The 25,661-nt window shown below is 40.5% G+C and overlaps 2 protein-coding genes across 2 annotated transcripts in view; both read left to right on the forward strand.

Annotated features, from left to right (window-relative positions):
* LOC148891376 (rho GTPase-activating protein 29-like) overlaps positions 1-19,340 on the forward strand; it is a 69,999-nt gene extending 50,659 nt beyond the window's left edge. Inside the window, exon 23 of the transcript XR_016116386.1 lies at positions 18,370-19,340. The gene's annotated coding sequence lies outside the window, so the exon portion shown is untranslated. The remainder of the gene's footprint in view (positions 1-18,369) is intronic.
* The window catches only part of LOC148891377 (retinal-specific phospholipid-transporting ATPase ABCA4-like), a 46,281-nt gene that overhangs the window by 4,594 nt on the left and 16,026 nt on the right, over positions 1-25,661 (forward strand). Inside the window, exons 6-39 of the mRNA XM_089007628.1 lie at positions 423-550; positions 724-921; positions 1,986-2,075; positions 3,240-3,480; positions 4,560-4,699; positions 4,770-4,886; positions 5,371-5,568; positions 5,658-5,863; positions 6,023-6,199; positions 7,176-7,398; positions 7,610-7,831; positions 7,900-8,104; positions 9,239-9,331; positions 9,557-9,757; positions 12,221-12,398; positions 12,595-12,726; positions 14,248-14,387; positions 14,462-14,599; positions 14,672-14,853; positions 15,477-15,582; positions 15,661-15,866; positions 17,516-17,573; positions 17,682-17,720; positions 19,564-19,727; positions 20,511-20,635; positions 20,731-20,829; positions 22,002-22,283; positions 22,376-22,408; positions 22,476-22,581; positions 22,650-22,724; positions 23,800-23,969; positions 24,206-24,383; positions 24,467-24,582; positions 24,960-25,107. Of these exons, the coding sequence (XP_088863754.1) occupies positions 423-550; positions 724-921; positions 1,986-2,075; positions 3,240-3,480; positions 4,560-4,699; positions 4,770-4,886; positions 5,371-5,568; positions 5,658-5,863; positions 6,023-6,199; positions 7,176-7,398; positions 7,610-7,831; positions 7,900-8,104; positions 9,239-9,331; positions 9,557-9,757; positions 12,221-12,398; positions 12,595-12,726; positions 14,248-14,387; positions 14,462-14,599; positions 14,672-14,853; positions 15,477-15,582; positions 15,661-15,866; positions 17,516-17,573; positions 17,682-17,720; positions 19,564-19,727; positions 20,511-20,635; positions 20,731-20,829; positions 22,002-22,283; positions 22,376-22,408; positions 22,476-22,581; positions 22,650-22,724; positions 23,800-23,969; positions 24,206-24,383; positions 24,467-24,582; positions 24,960-25,107 (5,114 nt within the window). The remainder of the gene's footprint in view (positions 1-422; positions 551-723; positions 922-1,985; positions 2,076-3,239; positions 3,481-4,559; positions 4,700-4,769; positions 4,887-5,370; positions 5,569-5,657; positions 5,864-6,022; positions 6,200-7,175; positions 7,399-7,609; positions 7,832-7,899; positions 8,105-9,238; positions 9,332-9,556; positions 9,758-12,220; positions 12,399-12,594; positions 12,727-14,247; positions 14,388-14,461; positions 14,600-14,671; positions 14,854-15,476; positions 15,583-15,660; positions 15,867-17,515; positions 17,574-17,681; positions 17,721-19,563; positions 19,728-20,510; positions 20,636-20,730; positions 20,830-22,001; positions 22,284-22,375; positions 22,409-22,475; positions 22,582-22,649; positions 22,725-23,799; positions 23,970-24,205; positions 24,384-24,466; positions 24,583-24,959; positions 25,108-25,661) is intronic.

Below are 25,661 nucleotides of genomic sequence, written 5' to 3' on the forward strand. Positions count from 1 at the left end.
AAGGCTTGTATAAGTACCCTGTATTGGTGTGTACTGAAAAATAAACATTTAATAAAATATATGCTCTATAAAGATACTTACATGTACAACGGGAGAGAATACTACATATGTTACTACAGAAATGTTTATATGTATCGTTGTTTGTAACTTGAATGTGCGTAAGTAGGGGAGCGTCTGTCTATGATACCAGCCAGAGAAGGAGTGGCTAGTATCATATACAGAAGTAACAAAAACAGGAAGTAGAATCCTTTCAAAATAATATGACCAAAAACTCAAAAAAGCCGCTCAAATGTACAACAATAGAAGATAAAAAATCCAAGTCCGCTCTTGATAGCTTCAGCTTCGCGTTCTCTAAAAGGGAACCAAGCAAGCTACCAAAATGAAACATGTAACAGCACAGAGACTTTGCGGTTTGCGTTCAGGTCGAGGTCTGAAAATCGAGGACATCCTGAAGGATGATGAGCTTCTGACAGCGTTCCTACTCCGTGATGCCAAGCTCCCAGAGTCTGTCGTCTATCAGCTAACCAACGCTGAGATACGAATAGAACAAGTAAGGCTTGAGGATGCTAATGCTAATGCTAACGTAAACACCGGATCATAGCTTTTCGGACCCCATTGAAGCCATTGCATTATAGTTAATGCACAGTGTCCACAAATTTCTCATGTTCATTCTATTATGTATTTGAATGTATTTCAAATAGTTCTTTCCTGTTTGCTCAAAAGTTTGCATCAGGTATCCCAGACCTTCAGCTGAAGGACATTGCGTGCAGCCAGGCGCTGCTGGAACGTTTCATCATCTTTCCGAGCCGCCACGGCTTACACGGCGTCCGCAACGCCATGTGCGCCCTTAGCCAGCCGCGGTTGCAGAAGATCGAGGATGTACTCTACGCCAACGTGGATTTCTTCAAGATCTTTCGACTGGTGAGGGTTTCGTCATGCCTTCACCCCCTCGTGCATCCTCCGACTTTATAGTACTGACGCTCCTCTAATTACGCACAGTCGAGTTACGAACAATGGTACATACGAACATTTTTGTGGTAACATATATAGTATTCTCTCTAGTTTTACATGTACATATCTTTATAGCGCATATATTTTATGAAATGTTTATTTTTCAGTACAAACCAATACAGCTTACTTATACAAGCCTTAAATACATTTATATAGACATTAAACATACTTATATAAGCTTTAAACATACAATCCATACAAAATATTGCACTGAAGCAACTTACGAACAAATTCACCTTACGAACGACCGTTCGGAACATATCTCGTTCGTAAGTTGGGGAGTGTCTGTATACCTAATAAGTGGGTGGAAGCGCTCAGCAGGTGACTCAGGTTTGATCCGTCTTGCCCCTGTTTCCCTAATGGGTTTAGGCTTTGCCCCGCCCATAAGGGCTAAGACATGACCTGCAGTCTTGTCTTGGCCGACAGATTACAGCAGTTGTAACATGTTCATAATCAAATACTCTAATCCCATTGAAATGAATGGATAAACTATTAATCCGTTCCATCCCCCTTCCACAATTTTTGGGGGGGAAATAAGTAACGTTCTTCTTCTTCTTTTCTTTTTGGCTTTTCCCTTCAAGGGGTCGCCACAGCAAAACAGTGTCCTCAATCTTTAAAGGTTTGATCTGCATGTTTGTTAATGATAGCTAATAATTAACTTTTTAAGAATATAGAGGATAGTGGTCGTTGACACAACAGTCTTGAATAAGTGAGGTCATACTGCCAATCAAAGTTTTCCAGAAAATTCTGAATTACGCTGATCCCTACGTGCTTCCTCCAATGATCCTTTATCAGCTTCACCTCCCCTTCCTCTTGCCACTCCCTGTTCGCTTCATTCAATATGCCAGGAAGGACGTCTTGCGTGATTGTCTTGGAATTCTATATGGAGAGTTCCCAACAACACAGCCCCGACCCACTTCCGTTGATCTTGACCAAAGAAAGAGTTAATAAATCAACATGTCCTCTTCCCTCAGTTGCCTCGCATCATGGATAGCGCATCCGCAGGGCTGGACCTGCAGCGGTGGGGTCGTGTCCTCAGGGCGACGTCAGAGAAGATTCGAGAGGTGAGATATTTCACAATGCACTACTGTGGATCTTTTTACGATCTCACCCCACCCTATCCCTTCAGCCATCGGCTATTGAGGCCCTGTTGGCTATTTCTAAGCTCTTCACCACCAGCATCATGATCACCTTAGAGCGAGTAATACAGTGATACCTCGGTTTACAAACCCCTTGGCTTACAAACTTTTCTTTTTACTAACTTTAAATTTATGAAAATTTTACCTTGGCATACAAACTTTTTTCGGTATACACATGGAACTGCCTCAATGAATGATGTGTCGTTCGCAAACGAGTCTGTTCTTCTAACAACAAAATGGCAGCTGACTGTTTTTCTCCTCTATTCCCCGCTCCTAGTCTTCGGTTAAAGCCACGTGATTGGTCAAGAACGCAGCAGGGGGAGGTGGTTTAAACATTAAAGAGACAGGCAGACAACAGTGAGAGAGTTTCAACTTTGACAGTTCAAAGGCAGAGTGTAGACTGCAAGGTTAAAATATCCCATCAATCAGGCTCCACAAACAACCCGCACAAGCCATCTTTACGCTTGATGCAAAGAGCTATCAACCCAGCTAAACTGAACAGAATTGATGATGAACTAGATAAATTTATCACAGAGAAAGTACCTACCAGGGATCATTCCTCAAAAAGAAAGTTACGTTCCTCATCAAGTGTTTAATGCTGATGAAACCGGCCACTCCATTCCATCAACCCATCAACGACCATCACGAAGGTAAATAAAACGACTTTATTATACAGTACCGTTTTTTCCTTTAATTATAATATCATAGCACATTTACTATACATAAAATAAGGTATATTTCGTGTAGTTTTAAGGCTTAGAAAGTAGAAAATTATGTTTTATGGGGACCTGGGAACGGATTATTCTCATTTTAATGGTTTCCTATGGGAAATTATTTTTTTGGATACACACTTTTCGCCTTACACACTCTGTCTGAAAACCAATTAAGTTCGTAAGCCAAGGTATCACTGTCATCAAAAAGCCTCTTAAAAATTGGAACACATAAACTCCCCTACCACGATAAGGCGACAACTCAGGGAGAGAAATGATCTTGACATGTATTTATACTTTTATTCAACTATTTTCCATTTTGGTTTTCAATGTAACACCAAAACGATATATCTGCTTATGACCATTTCCCACCCATCAGCTGATGCAACGTGACAACTCCCGGGCACTCATCAAAGCCGTCACTTCTCTCTTCCGCACCGGTGGCCCTTCCGCTTTCTCAGAGCTGACTGCGTCCATTTCCAGCCTCTTTTGCGGCTACCCAGAAGGCGGCGGCGCTCGTGTGCTTTCCTTCAACTGGTACGAGGACAACAACTACAAGGTGTTCCTGGGGGTCAACAGCAGCCGCACTCGTGACACCTACGTGTATGACTACACGACCAGTGAGTTCAGTTGACTGCCAAAACACTCAAATGTCCTCATCTTTGGTTCAACCAATATAAGATACAAAATATCTTTCATTTTAAAATATCAATTGTGTTTTAGGGACCAAAGATGTCTTATTAAATTTAAATCAGATCCAAAATATTTTCTCTGCTTTAAAGGACAACCGACACCAATTTTTTGTTTCCCAACTGACATCAGAAAAAATGTTTGACAGCATCTAAAATACCCAAAACACGCAGGCTGATATTTTTAGTCAAATGCAAAACACCAATAAAATGAGTTAAATTGTCCCAAAACTACTTCAAAATGACCCCGGAAATCGCGAGTTTCAGAAGGTCCAGCCCCCTTGTTCGTGACATCACGCCAGGACGTCTTCGCCTTGCTCTAGAATGAAAACAATGGCTTCAGATTCGGAGAAGGTGCTTTCTTGTTACGAATCCAGTTATGAATATGATTCAAATAGTTCTGAAAAGAAAAGCATAAATGTTTGCAATCGATTAAAGAAGTACTTGCATATCAATTCGAGCCACCAGGACTCCAATGTAGCATCCCAGAGAATGCACAAGATGGCGCCCAAGCTTCGTTGGAACTAGAATCAACTAGAATCAAATAGTAGTCTTGGTGCAACACACAACGATTCACCATCGCGTAATTTATGTGTTTGTCTTCTAATTTCGCCATCAACACAAAGTTTTCAGACCAAACAAAGTATCCAAAATGCTTTGTGTGTCGCTTTTTCGGTCAGGGGCGTTCCTTTCGTGACGTCATGTCAGACATCGTCATCAACTCGAAAACAAGACTTCCTGTATATTCAGTGCAAGTCTTAAAATGTAAAATAGCTACAGTATATGCCGTGGAATCTTTGTAAAACACGCTCAGTAGAAGTCATTTGAAGTAAGTTTACAAATTATGGACACAACTTGTCCGGAGGCGTTGGTTGTCCTTTAAATCAAAACCCAAAACATTATCCCAATTTCAAATTCCAACCAGATTGTTTGCTGAAATTCAATTCACCTACAAAATGTACGCCTTGATTGTCCTCCCCAATTGAATTGAATCGTTATCATGTTTGCAGCTGCCTTCTGCAATAACCTGATGCAGACGCTGGAGTCAAACCCGGTCACGAAAATGTTGTGGAATTCTGTTAAGCCCCTGCTGATGGGAAACATCCTGTATACTCCTGACTCCCCTGCTGTCCGGAAGATTTTAAAAAGCGTAAGTTAATCGCCTGACCCCTCTGACACGCCCCTCCTCATGCTCACTGTTTGTTTTGTGTTTGTGTCAGGCGAACACCACCTTTGAGGAGCTGGAGAGGTTGTACAAATTAGGCAAGATGTGGGAAGAAGTGGGACCACAGCTGTGGGCTTTCTTCCAAAACAGCGTGCAGATGAACATAATCAGAGTGAGACTTGAAAATTATTCTTGGGAATGAGTACTCTGTATATTTCTAGCCCATGAACTGGCTCAACATCTGAATTACAACTCATGAATCGGAAAAACGGAAGCATTTCAACTCTTCTGAGCAGAAAACAAACAAACCAACTAACCAGCTAACCAGCTAACTAACGAACTGGTCACTTAGCTGACTAACTCACCAACTAACTCATTAATTACCCAACTAATGGTGTAGCGATATATCTGAATATGTTACTAGCTTGTTACTGTCCACACAAGCTAATTATTTTGCTAATTAAATACACTGAAGGACAGATAAGTAATTGGAAGCTCACAAAATTTCTCACTACTGTCTAGCTAATTAATTAGCTTGGGGCCTGTTCAAAAACATGCTCTGAAGATTCACTCAACGACCAAAGAGAATTTTGAAATTTGCTATAATTAAAGTGCACCAAAACCACTTTTGTTTTTGTGTTGTGTTATGACTACAGGACACATTGTCAAACCCCACAGTGATGAACTTTGTGGACAAGAGTCTGGAGGATACCAACATGACGACCAAAGACATCCTTAACTTCCTGTATAGTGGGCCGGAGAAGTGGCGAGAGGCAGGGATGTCCAGATTTGACTGGAGGAACATTTTTAACGTCACTGACCAACTTTTGCGCACCATCAACCAGTATGCTGAGGTGACTTGCTGGGTTCTACTTCCATTGCATGTACTGTGCAAGAGGTTTTGTGTTTGGTCATTCATTAGCTTTGGATTTGCTGACTGCAGTGTATCAGCCTGGACAAGTTTGTGGCCTACACGGATGAGTCACAGATGATCCATCAGGCCTTGCACCTCCTGGAGGAGAACAAGTTCTGGGCCGGCGTGGTATTTACCGACATGTACCCCTGGACTACCAGTGTCCCTCTGCACGTCAAGTACAAGATCCGCATGGACATTGATGCAGTGGAGCGCACAAATAAGGTCAAAGACAGGTTGGTGGGGACAATACTAATTGTAGATACGTATATGTGAGTTATTGGCCAACTATCTAGGTTACTTGTAAACAATCAATCAATCAATGAACCAATGACCACAACATAGCCTATGAGCTTATGAAAGTTTGCAGTAGCTGGTGTCCTCTCTGTCTCCAGGTACTGGGACCCAGGCCCCAGGGCTGACCCCTTGGAGGACCAGAGGTACATATGGGGTGGCTTTGCCTATCTGCAGGACATGATCGAACACGGCATTATTAAAGTGCACACTGGCCATGACTGGCCACTAGGGGTCTACGTGCAGCAGATGCCCTACCCCTGCTATGTGGACGACCTGTGAGTCTGTACTGCTAGTCCGATATCTGGAGAGATCATAGCTCGCTAATGTCACGGTTTGCAAGGTGGTGATGGCGGGTGCGGATCCCAAAAAGCAGGCAGGAGGGAGCAGGAGGTTGTTTGACAAATTGTATTAAATTAAAGGTCAGCGGGAACAAAATGTAAAACATCAAAATCAACTGAACAGAAAAAATACAGTAAAGTCTCGTTATATCGATATCGGATATATCGATAGTCCCGGTTACATCGATACTATTTCTATGCACGCACGGAGAAAACTACATGCAAACAGGGTCGGATATATCGATAGTCCCGGTTACATCGATATTTTTTCAGACTCCCTTGAATATCGATATAACGAGACTTTACTGTACAAAGTATCAAAAGAAAACCAAGTGTAAAAGTCTGCCAAGGTTAAACAAACACAAGCACAGCATACAATGGATGCAATTGCAGACAAAGCAGCAAACAATGAACCCACACCGGATGGTCGTGCCGGGTGCCCTTTTAAGTGTCAGTGATTAAAACGACCAGCACCTGCGAGGCTGCAGGCGGGGCCGACAGCGCCCCCCGTTGGTCGCCAACCAGATCATGACAGCTAACTGAGTAAATTACTTACTCACAAGCCATCTTGCTTAGTAAGTAACTAGCTAGCTTAGAACCTAAGTTGGGTTGTAACTTTCAAGCTACCTGTGCACATCAGTAGCTAACAAGTAAACTATCTACCCAAGCTAGCATTATACGTCATTAACTAACTTGCTACCGTTGCTTGGTAAGTATGTCACCATAAGGAAGTATATAATTACTTTGCGACATAAGCAAGTAAGCAATGAGCTAAATTGATCACCTAACTACCTAAAGTATCTACCGTATTTGGTTAACTTGTTAACAAAGTAAGTACTTAAGTAGTTAATTAGCTGTCTTCTTTACAAGATCTTTGTTAACGGAGCGTAACCTCTCCTTGGCCGGTTGTCAGCTTCATGATCACGCTGAACCGCTGCTTCCCGATGTTCATGGTGCTGGCATGGATATACTCAGTGTCCATGACAGTGAAGAGCATCGTGTTGGAGAAGGAACTGCGCCTCAAGGAGACCCTGAAAGCTATGGGTGTGGCCAACGGCGTCTTCTGGTGTACCTGGTTCATCGACAGCTTCGTCACCATGGCAGCCAGCACTGTGTTGCTCACCTCTATCATTGTGGTGAGTTAGTAGGTAACTACTCAAATTAACTAAGTACTCAAGGAAGGAAGTAAAGTAGTCTAATACCTAAATGTCTACTCAGCTGAGAATGTAAGGAAAACAATGGTGTACTTTCTAATATCTACCTGCCGACCTCACTATCAAACTAAGGAACTTCCAACTGTAACTATCTTGCGAAGCAACTACCTAAAACCATGTGACCTGTTTCCAGGGCGGCAAAGTGCTGAACTACAGTGACCCATTGCTGGTGTACCTCTTCCTGCTGACGTTCACGGTGGCGACTATCATGCAGTGCTTCCTCATGAGTGTCTTTTTCAGCAAGGCCAACCTGGCAGCAGCGTGCAGTGGTGTGCTCTACTTCACCCTCTACCTGCCCCACATGCTTTGCTTCGCTTGGCAGGACCGTCTCACGACCAAAATGAAGATGGCCGCCGTATGTGAATCAAACAACATGTTTTGAGAGATGTTGTATAGTGATGATGGTGCTCATTGTCCCTCCAGAGCCTGTTGTCTCCTGTGGCGTTTGGCTTTGGGACAGAGTACTTGTCGCGCTACGAGGAGCAGGGCGTGGGCCTGCAGTGGGACAACATCCGGACCAGCCCACTGGAGAAGGACACCTACTCATTTCTCACTTCCATCCTTATGATGGTGCTGGATGCCACGCTGTACTTCATTCTTGCCTGGTACTTGGACAATGTTTTTCCAGGTGAGCCCTTTGGATGGAGATGTATTTACAAAAATGTTTCTTATGACTCCATAACCGTGTTGAGAGTTTGTGCCTTGATATCCAACCCTCAGTCTAGTCCACCTTTTCAAGGTGATTGATTAGTCAAATAATAATTACCTGCCAAGCTACCTGAGTACATTAATGAGTACAAACTATGTAGCAAACTATGTAACAAAGTAGGCAATGAGTAGCAAAATTAGCAGTGACCTAACAAATTACTTGACTACCAGGAAGTAGGTACTAGCAAGCTACATATGTACAGAATTACTAATTATACCTGCCCATTTATGTAAACTGTAACAAGCTCCATAGTTATTCGCAAGATAAGAAAGTAGTAGATAACTACCTCATCAAAAACTCTTTCCTGAATTACTAGATAACTTGCAAGCTATCCAAAGTACACAGGTAATTAATTACCTTGGAGGAATTCAACTCCCTACCTAAACAATTAACCTGCTAGCTACCTATGTTGAAACGTTTGAAACAAAGTCAGGAATACGCAAGAAAGTATAACAAATGAGCAATATAAGTAAACGAAAGAGGCCCACTTCTGCAACTAAATGGGTAACTACTCCGATATCTGGAGAAAACATAGCTAAGTGAGTAAATGAGTTACTCACTAGCCATCTTGCTTAGTAACTAGCTAGCTTACAACCTAAATAGAGTTGTAACTTTCAAGCTACTGATGCACATCAGTAGCTAACAAGTAAACTATCTACCCAAGCGAGGATTATACGCCATGAGTTAACTTCTTCTAGATAGCTATATGAGTACAGAATTATTTATCATACCATCCCATTTGTGTAAACTGTAACAAGCTACATAGTTAAGTTATTAGCAACTTAAAAAGTAGCTCGACAGCTACCTCATTGAAAACTCTTTCCTGAATCACTAGATAACTTGCAAGCTAGCTAAAGTACACAGGTAACTACTTAGGATGAAGGTAACTCGCCACCTAAACAATTAACCTGCTAGCCATTTATCAAGTCATTCATTTAAATAAATGGCTAACTTGATACCTGATGTACATACATGTTATTCTCCATATATTCATCGTGTGTGCTCATTCCTCAACGGCTACATTATCTCATAAATTCTCTGGATTCATTGCAGGTCAGTATGGCATTGGTCGGCCATTCTACTTCCCCCTGCAGGCTTCCTACTGGCGCAAACCTTCAGCTACACCTGCTACCGGAGATGACCCAGGTATTACCGGCTCACAAGTGCACAAAATGATTGCGTTGAATACTGTAGAATGTATTTTGTACAAGTGATTTTTTATTGCTTGTACATGAAGGCAGGGTCTTTCTCTGAAGTACCTACCCACCCATCAAGTGTGAAATGAATCACAAAACTAAATCATTTGTCAGCTCCTTGAGATGTCAATTTGACTAATTTATGATTCACACCCACACCTAACATCGTTCACAGTTGCTCCGGAAACAAACAAAGCTGAAAAGGACCCTGAAAGTGGTGGCACCTGTAACGGCTCAGGCAGTAGGAACACCTGCAAACACCAAAGCAAACGGGAGCGCCTGGAACGGGAGAAAGAGTGGCTGAGGCTTCACGAGGAGGAGGAAGAGGAGAAGAAGGAGGAGGACGGGGAAGAGAACGCCTCCGGCAGGCAAGAAGGTGATGATTCAGTGAAAAAATTGTGCAAAACACGCTCAAGGCTCCCATCTAGTGGACAAGAGAGGTGTTACATGTCTGACACAAGGTCGATGCTTGCACATATTAAAAATGGAATGAAATATCTGTAATATCTATCATATCATATAAATTATGCAATGATACCAATAATGATAACGTTTTTAAACACAATAGTTCATTTTTGCACAATTCACATGACAGAGTATACAGTTTTATCTCATTCACTACCAGACGTGCAAAAAAAATAAAATAATATTAATAATCCATTTCATTTCTAAGCGCCTTTCAAAACTCTCAAGGTCACTTTACAGTCACAGGATAAGTTTTTCTCTGTGGGTGAACCTTAGCTAGCAAGCTACATATGTACAGAATTACTAATTATACCTGCCCATTTATGTAAACTGTAACAAGCTCCATAGTTATTCGCAAGATAAGAAAGTAGTAGATAACTACCTCATCAAAAACTCTTTCCTGAATTACTAGATAACTTGCAAGCTATCCAAAGTACACAGGTAATTAATTACCTTGGAGGAATTCAACTCCCTACCTAAACAATTAACCTGCTAGCTACCTATGTTGAAACGTTTGAAACAAAGTCAGGAATACGCAAGAAAGTATAACAAATGAGCAATATAAGTAAACGAAAGAGGCCCACTTCTGCAACTAAGTGGGTAACTACTCCGATATCTGGAGAGAACATAGCTAAGTGAGTAAATGAGTTACTCACTAGCCATCTTGCTTAGTAACTAGCTAGCTTACAACCTAAATAGAGTTGTAACTTTCAAGCTACTGATGCACATCAGTAGCTAACAAGTAAACTATCTACCCAAGCGAGGATTATACGCCATGAGTTAACTTCTTCTAGATAGCTATATGAGTACAGAATTATTTATCATACCATCCCATTTGTGTAAACTGTAACAAGCTACATAGTTAAGTTATTAGCAACTTAGAAAGTAGCTCGACAGCTACCTCATTGAAAACTCTTTCCTGAATCACTAGATAACTTGCAAGCTAGCTAAAGTACACAGGTAACTACTTAGGATGAAGGTAACTCGCCACCTAAACAATTAACCTGCTAGCCATTTATCAAGTCATTCATTTAAATAAATGGCTAACTTGATACCTGATGTACATACATGTTATCTCATAAATTCTCTGGATTTATTGCAGGTCAGTATGGCATTGGTCGGCCATTCTACTTCCCCCTGCAGGCTTCCTACTGGCGCAAACCTTCAGCTACACCTGCTACCGGAGATGACCCAGGTATTACCGGCTCACAAGTGCACAAAATGATTGCGTTGAATGTATTTTGTACAAGTGATTTTTTATTGCTTGTACATGAAGGCAGGGTCTTTCTCTGAAGTACCTACCCACCCATCAAGTGTGAAATGAATCACAAAACTAAATCATTTGTCAGCTCCTTGAGATGTCAATTTGACTAATTTATGATTCACACCCACACCTAACATCGTTCACAGTTGCTCCGGAAACAAACAAAGCTGAAAAGGACCCTGAAAGTGGTGGCACCTGTAACGGCTCAGGCAGTAGGAACACCTGCAAACACCAAAGCAAACGGGAGCGCCTGGAACGGGAGAAAGAGTGGCTGAGGCTTCACGAGGAGGAGGAAGAGGAGAAGAAGGAGGAGGACGGGGAAGAGAACGCCTCCGGCAGGCAAGAAGGTGATGATTCAGTGAAAAAATTGTGCAAAACACGCTCAAGGCTCCCATCTAGTGGACAAGAGAGGTGTTACATGTCTGACACAAGGTCGATGCTTGCACATATTAAAAATGGAATGAAATATCTGTAATATCTATCATATCATATAAATTATGCAATGATACCAATAATGATAACGTTTTTAAACACAATAGTTCATTTTTGCACAATTCACATGACAGAGTATACAGTTTTATCTCATTCACTACCAGACGTGCAAAAAAAATAAAATAATATTAATAATCCATTTCATTTCTAAGCGCCTTTCAAAACTCTCAAGGTCACTTTACAGTCACAGGATAAGTTTTTCTCTGTGGGTGAACCTTAGATTCTCTTCTTTCATCAGAAAAAAAGAGTTAATTTCTAAATTATATGGGTCTGGAGTTATATGAGCTTGAAATGAGGGCGGCTTTACAAAATACAATTCAATACATACATATTGGTTGATATCGCTCCTGCACAACAGCTGAAAATGGAACAAAGCGCTAACAGCGAAAGAAAGGGAAAGGCTGCCCCCTTGTGGAAAAGAAAAATATTGCCAGAGGCCATGGCCAGCGCTTTATCGTCATTCAAGCATGAAAAAAACCCAACAAATTCGGGAATGGCGCTCTATGTCATATTTTCAATTCCTGAATAAATTTGTGAATGGCAGTGAATGAGTTTATATTATTTTCACAATTATTTTGAAAAATAATTTGAGATTCGACTTTGCTGTTATCCTGGCAGGCCTTCTTTTGTTTGAGCCCGATCCAGTGAGTCTGGAGTTAGGGGTACGCATCCAGGAGCTGGTTAAGGTGTTCCCCGGAAGCTCTCGTCCCGCCGTCGACCGACTCAGTCTCAACTTCTACGAGGGTCAAATCACCTCCTTCCTGGGACACAATGGCGCCGGGAAGACGACCACCTTGTAAGACCGTAACGCTATAATATATTCACATTTTACTGTTTATGACAGAGGAGGCACGATGGGACACTGGTTATCAATTCTGCCTCACAGTGTAGAAGTCCAGGGTTCGATTTTGGCTCTGGCCTTTCAGTGTGGGGTTTGTATTTTCTTAATATATTATCAATGAGCTTTTTGAGCTTCTGTCTTTCTGTCTTAGGTCCATCCTGACCGGGCTCTTTCCGCCCACGTCCGGCTCCGCTTACATCTATGGAAGAGACATCCGCACTGATATCGACGCTGTACGGTCCTCGTTGGGGACGTGTCCTCAATACAATATTCTTTTCAATCAGTTAGTACCTTTCTCATCGCCTTGAACCTGAAGACATGCTCATGTGTCACTCATAGGCACACAGTTTTTTCAATTGTATAATTTTTTTTGATATTAATGCACTCTTTTTTTGTATTATATCTTTCTTTTTTTACTTAATAATACTTTAAAAATAGCACAAGTTATAAACACTTAAATTATTCTTGCTATTATGAATGAAAAAATGTCCTCAATACATCTTGAAAAATAACAAATACTGGAACATCTATGCAATCTTCCAGTGGGGCACTTCCATTGAAAAAAAGACAATAAAGTTAATATAATAATAAAGTACAATAAAATAAAATTAATACAAACACATAAAATACATATAAATAAAAATAAATACTGGAACATCTATGTATGTCCAAAATATAATTTTCCAGTTGTGAAAATGAAGTTAATATAATAATAAAATATAAAATGAAAAAAAATAATACAAAAAAACAAATAAAAAAAAATAACAAAAGTTATACTTGACTTTTTGACTTTCATAAAAAAAAACTTCAATTGTTGTACTTCCATTAAAAAAGACAATAAAGTTAATATAATAATAAAAAATACAATAAATAAAAAATAAAATACATATGTATATGAACATCTATGTTTATCCAAAACATAATTTTCCAGTTGTGAAAATAAAGTTAATATAATAATAAACTCTAAAGTGAAGAATAAAAAAATAAATATAAAAAACAACTTAAAAATTTATTTAAAAAAAATAAAAGTTGTACTTGACTTAACTTGATAATGAAAAAAATCTTCCAGTGGTGTACTGTACTTCCATTAAAAAGCAATAAAGTTAATATAATAATAATACAAATTAAATACAATAAAATAAAATAAAAACAAATACATTAGATATAAATAAAAAATACTGGAAAAATTTATGTATATCCAAAATATAATTTTCCAGTTGTGAAAATAAAGTTAATATAATAATAAAATCAAAAGTGAAAAATACAAAAATACATACCAAAAAAAAACAACTAATTTTTTTTTAAGTTGTACTTGACTTAACTTAATAAATAATAAAAAAAATGCCAAAATGATTTCAATTTTAAATGCTCCGCTACTTACAAAAATTCGGGTTATAAACAACAATACATATGAACATTTTTGTAGTAACATATGTAGTATTTGCTCCAGTTGTACATGTACATATCTTTATAGAGCATATATTTTATTAAATGTTTATTTTTCAGTACAATCCAATACAGGTTACGGATACAAGCCTGAAACATACTTATATAGACCTTAAACATACTTATATAAGCCTTAAACTTGCATCCCATACAAAATATAGCACTGAAGCAATTTACGAACAAATTCACCTTACGAACGACCGTTCAGAACGTATCTCATTCGAGAGTTGGAGAGCGTCTGTATTATGTTGATTCCGAAAATGTCAACATTTGAAATCAAAAATTGCGCTGTGAACATTCAAGTCAAGGGATCGCTTCATATGTTCTGGCTCCGTAACCCTTTTTATTTGGCTTCCAGTCTGACGGTGGAGGAGCACATCCTGTTCTACTCGCTATTGAAGGGTCGCACGCAGGCCGAGGCGCAGGAGGAGGTTGAGAATATGCTGGTAGACGTGGGCTTACCTCACAAGCGAGACGATGAGGCGCAGAACCTCTCAGGTCAGGAGTTGCTCTGTCTCCTTTTATGTGTAAGTGAAAAAAACCCTCTCAAAGCCTCCATTTTGTACCCACAGGCGGCATGCAGAGGAAACTATCGGTCGCTATGGCATTTGTTGGCGGCTCTCAAGTGGTCATCCTGGATGAGCCCACTTCTGGCGTGGATCCTTACTCCAGGAGGTCGATTTGGGACCTCCTGTTGAAATATCGATCCGGTACATATATATCCATCTAGTTTCACGATCTAGTTTTTCGCCATTTTGTCTTGATACCGACATGTTTTGCAGGCCGCACGGTGATCCTCTCCACGCACCACATGGACGAAGCCGACCTGCTGAGTGACCGAATCGCCATCATCTCCAAGGGTAAGCTGCACTGCTGCGGCTCGCCGCTCTTCCTCAAGAACTGCTTCGGCGCCGGATTCTACCTCACGCTGGTGCGCCGCATGAAGGACCTCAAGAAGAAGGAGGTGAGCTTCTTGGCACTAAACGAGCTGAAATGTAGAGTAAGGGTCCAGAAAATGCTCAATTTTGAATAAATGTTTACAATATAAACTCATTCACTGCCAGAAGATGTGTCCACTCCAGTGCCAGGGTTTTTGTCATTTTCACTCAAATTGCAGGACCCACAGAATATTGACTTTTAGGACTACATAAACATTCAATGCAGCATAAGAAACCTTAGTCTCTCTTCTTTCATCGGAAAAAAGAGTTAATTCCTAAGTTATATGGGTCTGGAGCTCTATGATATTGAATGAAATGAAATGAAATGATTTGCTGCCCTATCATGGAAGGGAAAAAAACATTGCCAGAGATCTGACCAGCACTTTACTACTTTACTTTCGGCACTCCCCGCGAGTAAAACCAAAACCCAAACAAATTCGGGAACGGCGCTCCACGTCATGCTTTTCAAGTCCCGAATAAATTCGGGAATGGCAGTGAATGAGTTGAACATTAAATTATCTGTATGATTATCTTTTTTTTTTTTTGAAAGCCTTGCCAAAAAAGAGATTGAAATCGCTCATTTGAAACCGAAAACATATAGTCCGAGTATGCATGTCACTTATTTTCTGCGCCTTCCTTTTTCCACCAGAATGACTGTGACTGCGCCTCTGACTGTTCCTGCACCTGCTCCATTTGCACCAGTCACAAAGATCGGTCCCAGAACATGTGCCAGAACGCCGAACGCGTCTTGGATGGTGCGCCCCATACGTCGCAAAAAAAAAATCAAGATATGGATTTCCCCCCTGACCAAATGCCCCCTCTGATGTCCGCAGGGCACCTGGATAGCATCAACGGCCTCATCCACCACCACGTCCCAGAGGCCAAGCTCATCGAGGCCATCGGTCAGGAGCTCACCTTTCTGCTGCCCAGTCGAGGCTTCAAGCACCGCGCCTACGCCAGCCTCTTCAGGGAACTGGAGGAGACCCTCGCCGATATGGGACTTAGCAGCTTCGGCATTTCTGATACATCCTTGGAGGAGGTGCGCGGACCTGTTGACGGGTATTAGGTTTAAAAGTCACACCAGAAAGAACAACGAGAAAGACAAACAACAACGTTATTGTATAAAGGATGACGCCTCGTACTGTGCAAAACGCTTATTATGGAACACTGTGAAAACTAAAAGACATTTAAAAACAACAATCGACATTACTACAATATGTTCAATAAGAGATACAGTAAATAAGCAAATTAACTCATTCACTGCCATTCACGAATTTATTCGGGAATTGAAAATAAGATGTAGAACGTCATTCCCGAATTTATTCAGGTGCTTTTTCATGCTTGGATACCGATAAAGCACTGGCCATGGCCTCTGCCAATGTTTTGGTTTTCCACAAGGGGGCAGCATTTCCCTTTTTTCGATGTTAGCGCATTGTTCCAGCTTTCGCTGTTGTTAATCAGAATCAGAATCATCTTTATTGGCAAGTATGTAGAACACACAAGGAATTGTTTTGCGGTCGAACACGCTGCACTAGTATCATCATAACCAGGAACCCGCTATTTAAACCAATATGTATGTATTATAATAATAATACATGTACATTTAATTTCTAAGCGCCTTTCAAAACTCTCAAGGTCACTTTACAGTCACAGGTTCACTCAAATTACTCAAATGGATAGAAAGTTAGCTAGCTAGCTAGTCTAGAAAGATGTTAAGTTCAGGGCATGTGGGTGAGGGAATGCACCATTCAACCTAAGAAAAATAATTAAATACAAATGAAAATAAAACAAGTGTCAATGATTCTTTATTGCATTGTATTTTGGACAGCTGTCCTCATTTTAAGATCATATAACTCCAGACCCATATATATGTCTGATGAAATAAGACAGTCTACGGTTTTTAACACTGTGTTGAATGTTTATGTAGTCCTAAAACTCAATATTCTGTCGGTCCTTGAATTCAAGTGACAATGACAAAAACCCTGGCACTAGAGTGGACACATTTTTGCTCATCGTCTGGCAGTGAATGAGTTAATAACGTACCGTGTGCACCTTGTAAACAAACAAAAGTAAACAGACTTTAATGACATAGACTTTATCGTTCCCTTTCTCTGGCGAGTTCTCTCGCTATTTCTCTCGTTCTGCCTCTCTCTTGAGACAATTTCTCTCGCACATAGAAACATGTGACATGGATCAGGAAATGATTCTGACAAAATATTCTAAATACAATTTAAAAAACTTTCAAAATAAAACAAAACAAAATATTCTAAATAAAAAAATGACAAAATATTCGAAAAAAAAAGTTCTAAAAAAAATCTAAATTAAAAAAAATGAAGAGGATTTTAAGAAAAACATACATATGAAGGTTCACATAGAAACATTAAACACCTTCACAAAACAACAAGCCCAAATAAATTATATTTTTTGTTGTCATGGCAACCAATGACAATATTGGCGCCAGTTACAGTCATGTCATTTACATGAATTCTCATTTGGATGAACGTGATTTTTATTTTATATGTTTATTGTTGCTGTTGTCGTTTGCGGCATCATTCTCAGAGCTGTTCAAATGTTTTGATCCAGTTCATTTTACAGCTGTTATCGTTTATATTATCACAACAATTACTTTTCATTATTTTTATTTTTTTTCAAATGAACTCATGAATGAATGTTGCATCTTTTTTCCAGATCTTCCTGAAGGTAACAGGAGATGGCGAGGCATTAGCAACCAATGCTCCCACCGCAGGTAAATAGTGATATTTACCGTACACGTCCTGTGTGTCGCAGTCGTGTATTTCCCTCTACCGTCACACTTGTGTTTGTCCCGTGTGTTCTTCCCCATGTCACCTCTTAGATGTAGAAGAACGAATGCTGCGGCGGAGAAAAAATGAAGGTCAGACACGAGACAAGTGATGCTTTTTTTTATTTTTGTGTGCACCCAGTTTGGTGAATATACTAGACATGGGTCAAGAGATAATTTAAGCAGCCTGTCAAAATACAGTACAGTACAATTATGGTATATACAGTATGTAGTAATATCCAAATATTTGAACTTTTTCATCCATTTTGTTGAATCATGAACATTTGTAGTTAGGTACAAAAGGATGTGCACATATGATAATACAGTGATACCTCAGCTTACTTATCGCCTTACGGGCATTAAATTGGCGAGAATATAATCTTGGCATACAGACTAGTTTTCGGCGGACAAACCAAACCACACAGCGCCACGGTGGCTCGCGGACTAGTTTTCAGGGGATGAACAACAAACTACATGGTCGAACTGCGCCATGGTGACTAGTTTTCATCACCCCCTTCCTTTGAGTGCAGACGTGGTTTGTTATCGAGTGGATTACTTTTGCTGTTATGGGGCCGAAAAAGACCCCATCCCTGGCTAGTGTTAAGCCAAAGAGGACACAAAAGAAAATTACGTTCGAGCAGAAGAAGGAGATCATCGAAAAACATGAATGAGGTGTGCGTTTGTGTGATTTAGCGTCCCAGTACCAGTATGCTAAGTCGACCATTGCGATGTGTGGCTAAAGGTGTTTCTGTGTTGTCTAAGCAACGGTCTCAGGCAATAGAAGAGGTTGAAAAACCTCTGTTGATTTGGATTAATGAAAAGCAGGTAGCAGGGGACAGTTTATGGAAGGTGACTTTCCTTCCAAACAATAACTCCCTCCCTCCTCCTCTCACTCCATTCCATCAAGCCATCAACTGCCATCACAAAGGTAAATAAAACGACATTATTACACAGTACAGTTTATTTCTTTAATAACAAGACAATAGCACATTTATTATACATAAAATAAGGTATATTTTCTGTAGTTTTATGGCGTATTTAATAGAAATGTTTCATGGGGACCTGGGAACGGATTATTCAAATTTGTAATGGTTTCTTATGGGAAATAAATGTTTGGCAGATGAACTTTTTGCCTTACACACACTTTCTGGGAACCAATTAAGTTCGTAAGATGAGGTATCACTGTACTGATGAGCTTTAAAATTGTTAATTCAAATAAATGGAACCAAAATAGGTTTTGAAATTTAGAATTTTTAAAGAATGGAGGAAAGAGATGGGAAAGGAGAGGTATCACAGCAATGAGTATGATAATAGAAAAGAGAGGAAATGCCAACCTTCCAAAAAAATGAAACAGATGTTTGATTTAGAAAAGTCCCTGCTCCCCCCAACCTTAGAGCATTGCCAGAGATGTGGCCAGCGCTTTATTGCCACCCAAGAAATAAAAAGCAAAACCCCCTAACCTTAGAGCAGGGACCTATCTCAGCAGAGGTCTGGCACCACCACTTCTGTCCATTTGGGATATATATAGGGCCAGAGTTACCAGCAAAACTTTAGTTCGCTGACAAAGCTTTTCGGATGAGGAGCGAAATGTCCGACACCTTCAAAGAAGTACAGATGATGGCTGACAAAACCTTTTCATTTATATTTTTCCTTGTTAAAAAAAATTTCACAGTTACAAAAGGATGTTGCTATAAATAATAGACCACCGGTAGAAATCCACAAGGCATTCTGTATGCAAATCTTCAATTTCATATGGTCTTATTTGTTGTAAAAATAATAAAGATGCAAGTAACAAAAAAAGAAGGAAAAGCTACTCAAAGTCTTTCACCTAACGAGATGTCAGACACGTTGTTCATCTTTTTCTTCCCATGTTTGAATTCTTTTGTCAATCATGATTTTGATGTATTTTAACACTGCTCATGTGCAACGATCACAGAGCGGTACGATGCCACGCAAGCGAACAGCGTCGCATTAGACTGCAGCGCCGGAAAAGGCTCCAGGCAGGTGAAAGGAGCATGGTTGATCCTGAAGCAGTTTCACGCACTACTTGTCAAGAGGTTTCATCACGCCACCCGCAGCCGCAAAGATTTTGTGGCGCAGGTACGTCCACACTGCATATCAATCAATAAATACATAAATAAACAAATAAATAGATGCATACATACATAAGTAAATAAATAAAATTCTGGTTTGGAGATTCCAAATCATCATCGGTTGTCTAATATTTAAGATAACTATCAAATTGAACTCAAAATTTTGAGTTGATCATCCTTTGAATCCGTCTGAGTTTTCCCACATTTCACTGAAATATATTTACTCTTTCACTGCCATTCACAAATTTATTCAGGAATTGAAAATATGACTGAGGTGGCCATTCCCAAATTTGTTCGGGTTTTGATTTTTCTTGCTTGGGTGCCGATAAAGCGCTGGCCAGATCTCTGGCAATGTTTTTCCTTCCACAAGGGGGCAGCATTTCCCCTTTTTACATGTTAGCACTTGGTTCCAGCTTCAGCTGTTGTTAAACCGCTATATAAACCAATATGTATATATCGCATTGTATTTTGGACAGCTGCCCTCATTTCAAGCTCATATAACTCCAGACCTATATTATTTAGGAATTAACTATTTTTTCCTGATGAAAGAAGAGAGTCTAAGGTTTTTTTTATGCTACAATGAATATCTATATAGTCCTAAAAGTCAATCTTCTGTGGGTCCTGGAATTCGAGTGACAATGACAAAAACCCTGGCACTAGAATGGACAAATTTTTGTATGTCTGGCAGACATCTTCCAGTTACAAAACTGATCTGAAATGGATCATAAATGATTTGGTTCGTCCATTTACATTTATCGTTGTTTAATCTTTTTTTTTTATGGCTGTTCAGATTGTCTTGCCAGCCAGCTTTGTCCTCATAGCGCTCATCTTCACCACCATCGTTCCACCGTTTGGAGAATACCCCAGCCTGACGTTGACCCCTTGGATGTACGGACCACAGGTCACCTTCGTCAGGTTGCCAATCATTCATCCAACAGCATATTTGTTCTTTGGAGACATTGTACTTAAATACTTTAATGACCTCATTTCTGATAATTTTTCCAACGCAGTAATGAGAAACCCTCCGACCCAACAATGAAGCACTTCACCGAACGCTTCCTAGGGCGGCCCGGTATGGGAACCCGATGCATGCCAGGGGAACCGCTGGGGTGAGTTTGGTGGGATACTGATGAGCAACGGTTTGCTCTTTCACACGCAGATGCTGCGAAATGACAGCACCGACGCCACAATAGAAGATTTGAAGGCCTTTTTACACCTTTGGCATTTTCACAGAACCCAGCAAAAGGCACGATAGCCATTTGAGTGTCGGGTGTTAAAGGTCACACCCCTGTTATAGCCCTTGTGGCATTTCCATTTTCGGCTCCAATTGTACCCCCAATAGGGAGAATCTTGCCTCCAAAGACATGAAATCCCCCCCTCACCTTACATTGAAATGGAAAATAATACTAAATGATATAGAATTTTAAATTATGTCATTATTTTCTATTGATTAATATACAGTATTAATTCGTTATATCGATATTCTCGGGAGTCGGAAAAAATATCGATATAACCGGACTATTGATACATCCGATCCTGCGGCATGTAAATTTTCTCCTTGCGTTCATAGAAATAGTATCGTAATAAGCAGTACTATCGATATAACCGATATCGATATAACAACACTTTACTGTATTTATTCGATAAAATGAAATAAACATGAAAAAAGAACATGAATTAAGTTTCATATCATGCAAACTCATTCACTGCTATTCCCGAATTCATGAATTGTAATTATAACATGAGCGCCATTGCCGAATTTGTTTGTTTTTTTTTTTTTTTTTTTGCGGGGTGCCGATAAAGCGCTGGCCAGACCTCTGGCAATGTTTTTTTGCCATACACTTAAGGGGCAGCATTTGCTTTTTGTCCATGTTCGTGTTTTGTTACAGCTTCAGCTGTTGTTAAAGCGCTATATAAATCAATATGTATGTATTGCATTGTATTTTGTACAGCCACCCTCATTTCAAGCTCATATAACTCCAGACCCATATCATTTAGGAATTAACTTTTTTTTCTGATTAAATAAGAGAGTCTAAGGTTTCTTATGCTGCGTTGAATGTTTATGTAGTCCTAAAACTATATATTCTGTGGGATCCTGGAATTTGAATGACAATGACAAAAACCCTTGCACTGGAGTGGACACATGCATGCACATTATCTGGCAGTGAATGCGTTAAATGACATTTTAAAAAGAAATACAACTTTTAATTATTTAGTCTAATACTTACAGTACATGTAATCTAATTTAAAAAGTCCTATTTGTGTTTGTCCGCTCACCCAGAATGCCTTGCGGCGAGACGGCATCCGAGTGGCACCGCCCGGATGTCGACTCTGTTACGGCCAACATCCTACAGAGTCCAGAATGGAACCAGAGAAACCCGTCACCCTCTTGCCTGTGCAGCAGTAGCAGAAAGCTAAGCATGATGCCTATCTGTCCCGCCGGTGCCGGAGGACTCCCAACCCTGCAACGCCTGGAAGCCACGGGGGACACCATGATGGATTTGACCGAGCGCAATATCTCTGACTTCCTGGTCAAAACCTACCCAAGTCTAATCAGAACAAGGTGAATCAGATATTTTGGCTTTCTTTTCCTCATTGAACATTCTATGAGGGTTTTGGTAATAATTGCTAATTCCTCCCCGGTGCATCGCAAAGTTTGAAGAGCAAGTACTGGGTCAATGAGCAAAGGTAAGTGCATTTGGACCTCTCATTGGAAAGTGAATCCAATCCTTCACTGAATGGAGTCTTTCCTCAGATATGGTGGCCTATCCGTCGGAGGGCAGCTTCCAATCTTGGAGGTGGAGCCCAGACAGATCGGGAACGCTTTCAGTCAACTTGGACGCATGCTCAACATCAGCGCGGTAACGAGTCTCGTCATTTGCACGCCGTTTGACCCACGAACTCACTTGTCACAAACGTTCTCTGGCAGGGTCAACATTCCAAAGCGGCACTTCGGGAGCTCGGCCCTTTCCTGCGCTACATGGAGAGTGAATTTAACATCAAGGTGCGTAATATTTCAGCAAATACAGTGATACCCTGGCTTATGAACTTAATTGGTTCCCAGAAAGTGTGTGTCAGGCAAAAGGTGTCTATTCCAAAAATTAATTTCCCCATGGGAAACCATTAAAATGAGAATAATCTGTTCCCAGGTCCCCATAAAACATACTTTTCAACTAAATAAGCCTTAAAACTACACACAATATACCTTATTTTATGTAAAATAAATGTGCTATGGTACTGTAATTAAAGAAATAAACTGTACTATATAATAAAGTCGTTTTATTTACCTTTGTGATGGTTGTAGATGGCTTGATGGAATGGATAGCTTTTTGCAAGTGTCTCAAGGAGCCCTGGGTTGTACATCTTAGAAGTTGTGATATTGCAACAGCAACAGATGCAGGCAGACACACTAGAAACTTCATTAAGAGCTGGTTCCCTTGCTTGTATGTTCTCTTCAAATTGTACAGATGGCTTGTGTTGGTTATTTGTGGAGCCTGATTGATGGGATATTTTAACCTTGCAATCAACACTCTGCCTTTAAATAAAGTTGAAAAGAGTCCGAATTTCACAGTGTTTTCTATCCGTTTTCTCACCATTTCACTTTTTGTTTTTTTTTTTGTTTTTTTACTTTTGTTTTTTGTTTTTGAAGCTCTGGCATCTCCCTTTCGTGTGTGTGTGTGTGTTCTGTTTCTGTGACCCCTCCCCCCTGCTCACTGCTGCGTGGGTCCCCTCCCTCGTCTACCACGGATCTTGACCAATCACGTGCGGCTTTAACCGAAGCCTGGGGGCGGGGAATAGAGGGAAAAAAAGCCGGCTGCCATTTACAGTTTCGTTCACTTCTGATATCCAGGTCCAAGAACCGTCTCGTTTGCGAACGACACATCACTCATTGTGGCGCTCCGTGTGTTTCCCGAAAAATATATCGTATGCCAAGATTATATTCTCTCGAATTTAACGTTCCTGGGTGAAAAGTTTGTTAGCTAAAGCGTTAATAAACCGAGGTATCACTGTACTGTCTTATTTATGTTTTTAGTTCTGTTCAGGGGATTATCAGGAATATAAATTGTCTTCATTGGCAGGTGTGGTACAACAACAAAGGTTGGCATGCCATGGTGGCTTTCATGAATGTCGCAAACAACGCCATCCTGCGGGCATTCCTCCCTGCCAGCGCCAAGCCCATTGAATTTGGCATCACCGCAATCAACCACCCACTAAACCTCACGAAAGAGCAGCTTTCCGAGGTCACCGTGTGAGTGATGACCCTCACATGCACAAATTGACGGCAAACAAAATAGAAAATAACTTAGTAAGGTTAAAATACTGTCTGAACGTCATGATAATTATTGCAAAGTTGGTGATGATATCAGGTCTTGCAATTGATAATATTTCAACCGAGCCTGGAAACATGCTAACATGCTAGCATTATATGCGAGCATGAAACATTCTGATTCATTTTGACAGTGTTGATCCATTTCACCCCATCAGATTGACCACGTCCGTAAACGCGGTGGTGGCCATCTGCGTCATCTTCGCCATGTCCTTCATACCAGCCAGCTTCATCCTCTACCTCATCCAGGAACGTGCCAACAAAGCTAAGCACCTGCAGTTTGTCAGTGGCGTTAGCCCTTTCATCTATTGGGTGTCCAACTTCTTCTGGGACATGGTGAGGGCAGAACAGCGGTGGTTGTCTTTAGGGCATTCTGGTTGGCTTATTATTTATCCCCTCCTTTTGAACGTTTCGACCAGGTAAACTACTCCATCAGCGCCGCCATGGTCGTCGCCATCTTTGTAGCATTTGACAAAAAGTGTTACACGTCTCCAACCAACCTGCCTGCCCTTGTGGCGCTGCTCCTGCTCTATGGGTAGGTCTAAACTTTTGGCTTTAAGCTTTACAATGAGCTCACCGTTTTATTTTAGCATAAAACAAGATATTAAACTGAGCAAAGAAGGCGCTAGGTTAATTGACATGATGCCCTTCAGTTGGATACAATCTGAAATGGTAGTGGTCAAGTGGTAACAAGCTAACAGAAGATTTGCTAACACCTTCGATAAATAAGATGGAATTAATGAAGCCAATGACAGTGGATCAAGTGCTAACATGCGAACAAAGGATATGTTAACGCATAAGATGGAATGAATGAAGCATCATTTTGTATTTATTAATTTCATTGTCCATAATTAGGGATAGACAGAAAGTACCCCTCGGAGTGAACACTCATACTGGTACTGGTGATTTCAGGTGGTCTGTTACGCCCATGATGTACCCCATGTCATACTTGTTCGATGTCCCGAGCACTGCCTACGTGTCGCTGTCATGCATCAATCTGTTCATCGGGATCAACAGCAGCGCCGTCACCTTCATCCTGGAACTCTTCGAGAACAACCGGGTAAGGACAAGTACAATGCTGTATTTTACACTCCCGAACAGAGCATTTTATATTACAGTACGTACAAAGTCTGACACATCACTCATTGTGGCGCTCCGTGTGTTTCCCGAAAAATATGTCGTATGCCAAGATTATATTCTCGCGAATTTAACGTTCCTGGGTGAAAAGTTTGTTAGCTAAAGCGTTAATAAACCGAGGTATCACTGTACTGTCTTATTTATGTTTTTAGTTCTGTTCAGGGGATTATCGGGAATATAAATTGTCTTCCTTGGCAGGTGTGGTACAACAACAAAGGTTGGCATGCCATGGTGGCTTTCATGAATGTCGCAAACAACGCCATCCTGCGGGCATTCCTCCCTGCCAGCGCCAAGCCCATTGAATTTGGCATCACCGCAATCAACCACCCACTAAACCTCACGAAAGAGCAGCTTTCCGAGGTCACCGTGTGAGTGATGACCCTCACATGCACAAATTGACGGCAAACAAAATAGAAAATAACTTAGGTTATAATACTGTCTGAACGTCATGATAATTATTGCAAAGTTGGTGATGAT

This window comes from Hippocampus bargibanti, linkage group LG11 (genome assembly GCF_051943395.1).
Source record: "Hippocampus bargibanti isolate YZ-2025 linkage group LG11, ASM5194339v1, whole genome shotgun sequence".
NCBI classification, from domain to species: Eukaryota; Metazoa; Chordata; class Actinopteri; order Syngnathiformes; family Syngnathidae; genus Hippocampus; species Hippocampus bargibanti.